Source organism: Poecilia latipinna, unplaced genomic scaffold, assembly GCF_001443285.1.
Source record: "Poecilia latipinna isolate Pla-1442-1.1 unplaced genomic scaffold, P_latipinna-1.0 Scaffold2250, whole genome shotgun sequence".
NCBI classification, from domain to species: domain Eukaryota; kingdom Metazoa; phylum Chordata; class Actinopteri; order Cyprinodontiformes; family Poeciliidae; genus Poecilia; species Poecilia latipinna.
Genome location: NW_015114866.1, coordinates 163482 through 167447, shown reverse-complemented (window position 1 = coordinate 167447; position 3966 = coordinate 163482). Strand labels below are relative to the sequence as shown.

Below are 3966 nucleotides of genomic sequence, written 5' to 3'. Positions count from 1 at the left end.
ACAAATCGCTCCCACTGCTGCCACTGTTAGTGTTCAAGTGTGTTTTTAGATGATGATGGTGTGATGCAAACCAGCTGTGGTGTAGTCCCATGATCCCACAACACACACACACACACACACACACACACATATAGAAAACAGCTTCCCGTGTTGTCTCAGTTTCCAGCTGATTGAAGGCAGAGTGTGTGGTAATGGTGGCTGAGGAGAGGAGGAAGGTTGCAGGGTGTGTTACTGTGTGTGTGTGTGTGGGTTGTGAGGGGGCGTCACCGGGGAAAACCCGATCTAGGCTGAGACTTCTGCGGGCCTCCACCTGACACAGCAGTCAGTGGGTCACTGAAAACGAGCAGGAAATTCCCCTCCGCTGCTGTGAGCTAACAAAGGAAGTATCTGCTGGCTGGGGAGGAATTTCAAACAACTTTTGCCAACTTTGTGTGAGAGCGTGTGTGTGTGTTTAAGAGAGTATGTGTGTTTGAGAGAGAGGGTGTGTGTGGTGTGTGTGTGTGTGTGTGCATGCGTGCAAACTGGAACTTCCAACTCGCCTTCAAGTCTCTCTCAAGTCTCAGAAATCTACTTCAGTTTTTGTTAATTTTTCTGCATTTTTATTCATATTAAATATAATATTAAACCAATAATCCCACAAATTTAAATACCAATAAATATAAATAAATACATAAATGTAAATAGTGGAGAAATACACTTCAATCTGCTACAGCAGAAGTCTAGTCTTACAATCTGAGATCAACATAAATAAAGTCAAAAAGTGCCTAAAACAGAGATAAAGTTTCAAACTGTTACAGTTCATAAAGTCTAGTTCCATCTCCATGGAGATGTTAGCATTTCTACATCACCTTCAGACTGAATAAAAGTGTAAAAATGTGCATTTTTTTTAACCCTGTCCAGGATCAGTCTCTTAGTATCACAGCAGTGGCTCAAAGCGCGAACACGCCAAAGAAGGTCTTGCCCTCGTCCGTGTCCAGCTCCTTCAGCTGGTTGGTCTCCGTCTCCAGCGTGTCCCCTTTGTCCAGCTGGAACACGGCGCCCAGGTAGATGGTGCTGTAGCAGCCGTGGCCCGACCGCTCGCCGTCCTCCTGGACGTTCTGGCAGGCCGACCTCACGGCGCTCAGTAGGGACACCTTGGTTCCGATGGCCTGAGACATCCTGCGGACGCGGTGGCTGAGGGACGGCGGGCGCCACTCGCCCTCCTGGTCGCTGGACCGGGACACCCGGAAGGACACCTGGCTGTAGACGAAGTACAGGCCGTTCTCTGGGATGATGATCTGGTTGTCATGGAGACGGAAACCGCCCTGAGAGAAGGCCTGGCCCACGCGGTCGCGCCACTCCACGGCCGTCGCGTTGCTATTTTCGTCATAATGACCTGAAAAGATTCACAAGTTAAATCTCTGCCTTGGAGCCGCAGGTGGGTCAACACTGCAAAAACATCAAATATTACCAAATATTTCTGTCTAGTTTTAGTGCAAACATCTCAGTCCGCTTGGTAAAACATAAGAGCTTATTTTAGGTAAATCATTTCTTAATCTTGAAGAAAAAGTTCTGATGGATTATTTCACTTATGTCTTATTATGAGTGAAATAATCTCCCAACTAGAACTTCTTTATAAATATCAAATAATTATTCATTTAAAACAAACTCCTGTATCTTCCTGAAAAAACTCAGATATTTGCACTGGAAACTAGACCAGAGATGTAAGATTTTGTGATTTTGAAAAATGTTTGTTTTTCCTGATTTTGTAGTTATTCATATCAATTATTTTCATTTTGAGCCTGAAAATATCAAAATTCCCACATAACTCCATGTTTTGGTCCATCTGATGTCATTTTTAAACATTAAATGATGTTTTGGTCAGTCATCAGTACTTCATTAGACTTCATTTTTTCATGAGTAATTTTTCTAATGACTGATTTTTACGTTAACTTTTGTAAAAACATGTTGAAGGAGTGAAACTCTTCCTTCAGTAAAACGTCTGGGAGCTCTGGGTTGCAGCAGGCCGGGACTCACCTTCTAGATGAATGGCTGCTTTTGCCTTTTTGCTCATTTCTTTCAGCGTGGAGTGAGCGCCTGAGGAGGAGAAGACAAATATGAGCTCAGATGATCTTTAACCGAATCTTTCTGTCTTCATGTGAATAAACACCAGTTGATGCTCACCTGCTGCCTCGTCAGAGTCCATTCTGATTGGTGCTGCCGTGTGTCCTGCCTGCGTCTGGAGGAGAGGAAACATTGATTAAAAACATGCTCCACAGGTGAAACCAGACTTCAGATTAAACCCAGACATTCAGGAGAATCTCCTTACTGTTGAATGTGATCTTTCGAGCTGGTACCAAACGTAGAGCCGGGCGCCTCCCAGGCAAAGCGCCAGTAAGAGCAGCACCGCCAGCACCTTCCACAGCAACCCTGTGGACGACTTCTTCTGCACCAGGACCTCCATCCTGTCCTGAGGCCCGGCCTCCACGTCACCCGCTGTGATTTTGTATCCCGTCATCCTCTGGTGTCCGACTGAAACACTTGGCAGTCTGCTGGAGCCGGCAGCCCTCTCTGCTTACGCCTGTCTTTGGGTTAGAATGAACTTCTGCCAGCACGCCTCGTAGTATTTATGCAGTGGCGGCTGCTCTTGCAGAAGGGAAACTCCAGTTATGTCACAGAGTGAGCGGAGAGAGGCCGCAGCTGCAGCAGTGCGCCGCAGAGGAAAGAGAAGTCAGAATTTCTCTGTGTGTGTGTGGAGCGTTGCGCCACGGCGGGAGCTGCGGTTTCAGGACGGGAAAGTGGATGGAGTTTTTAAGTTGGGCAGATTGATCCACAAACACGCAGACATGAGACAGACTCAGAGCTGAGGTTGGAGCCTTCAGATGCCATAACAACAAATAATCCACACCTCAGTCCGCAGTAATCTGCTGCCGGCTCGACCTGCGCAGCCGGAATCAACCCAGGAGTTCAGTTTTCACTCCAGCAGTTTATCTCTGATCTGATCTGTGATCAGTTTAATGCAGGGCTGAAAGTTCAGAAACCACAAATACAACAAACAGATGGTGGAGGATAAGCTCCACCACACAGTGGGCAGAATGGAAAACATAATTACTGTATTAATATTAATATTTACTCAACAGCCAAAGATATGTTTTAAAAAATACACCAAAGGAAAGTGAATCAGAAAAGCCATCTGTTGCCTTAAAGTGATTTCTTTTTCTGTATGAGCTGATGTTTGTGTCTTTGGGTGAAAATCCTCTGGAAGTTCTGTTCAGTCTGAAAAGCAAAACCTGGCAGCTCCCCGCTTTCTGTTTCACAACCTGGAGGTGATGCAACCCACCCGTCCGGCCGGTTCTTCCTCCTCTAACGCTCCCTTTTCAGTCAGATTCAACCCAGCGGATATTTGTTCATATCGATCAGAATTGATGGATTCTTTAACCAAATACGCCTGGCAACATTATGCATTTCAATCAAATCAAGAATTTTATATTAAACTAAAAACATGCCAATGCAACCTCTGCATGAATCCAAATTCTTCAGCTTCCCTCTTTCAGTGTTATGAGGTTTGTTTTGATGCTCCAGCTGTGACAGAGTGAGGAGTGAAGCTGCCTGCAGCAAAAACAGAGAGAATAACGTTTGTGTTTCCTGATCCGGTGTGGAAGCAACAGCATCTGACTGTAAAACTCATAAAAACCACAGAAGAAACGCAGAGAGCAGATCCAGCATCAGTGGAGCAAAACCGCAGCATTTCTGCAAAGAGCAGACCGAACATGGGCAGAACCTCCAGAACCACACAGAGCCAAACGATCAATGATTCATGATTATGGGTGATTACCAACCAATGTGAAGAAAAAATGTCTGCTTGAAAGGCAGGAACCTTCTTTGGAATGAGATTTTATCTGGGATAAACAGAGTAAAAATCTAAGAAATACTGGTTGCTATGGTTATTCCCACAATCTGAGATTAAACACTGAAAATAAGACATTC

General features: G+C 45.1%; 1 protein-coding gene across 1 annotated transcript; it reads right to left on the bottom strand.

The window, feature by feature from the left end:
• Nucleotides 1-499: 499 nt before the first annotated feature.
• Nucleotides 500-3353, bottom strand: LOC106936960 (tumor necrosis factor-like). The gene is made up of 4 exons (XM_015018223.1): nucleotides 2309-3353; nucleotides 2164-2218; nucleotides 2017-2076; nucleotides 500-1375 (listed from the first exon to the last, which is right to left on the bottom strand). The coding sequence occupies exons 1-4, from the start codon at nucleotides 2495-2497 to the stop codon at nucleotides 930-932; spliced, it is 750 nt and encodes a 249-aa protein (XP_014873709.1). The 5' UTR covers nucleotides 2498-3353; the 3' UTR covers nucleotides 500-929.
• Nucleotides 3354-3966: the final 613 nt, after the last annotated feature.

What these genes read in the sequence shown, in the direction of transcription:
- LOC106936960 (XM_015018223.1), bottom strand. Translation starts at nt 2,497, where the DNA reads ATGACGGGATACAAAATCACAGCGGGTGACGTGGAGGCCGGGCCTCAG. An exon ending in TCGAAAGATCACATTCAACA is followed by an intron (nt 2,219 to 2,308) that starts GTAAGGAGATTC and finishes CCTCTCCTCCAG; the next exon opens with ACGCAGGCAGGACACACGGC. An exon ending in AGCAGCCATTCATCTAGAAG is followed by an intron (nt 1,376 to 2,016) that starts GTGAGTCCCGGC and finishes GAATCTTTTCAG; the next exon opens with GTCATTATGACGAAAATAGC.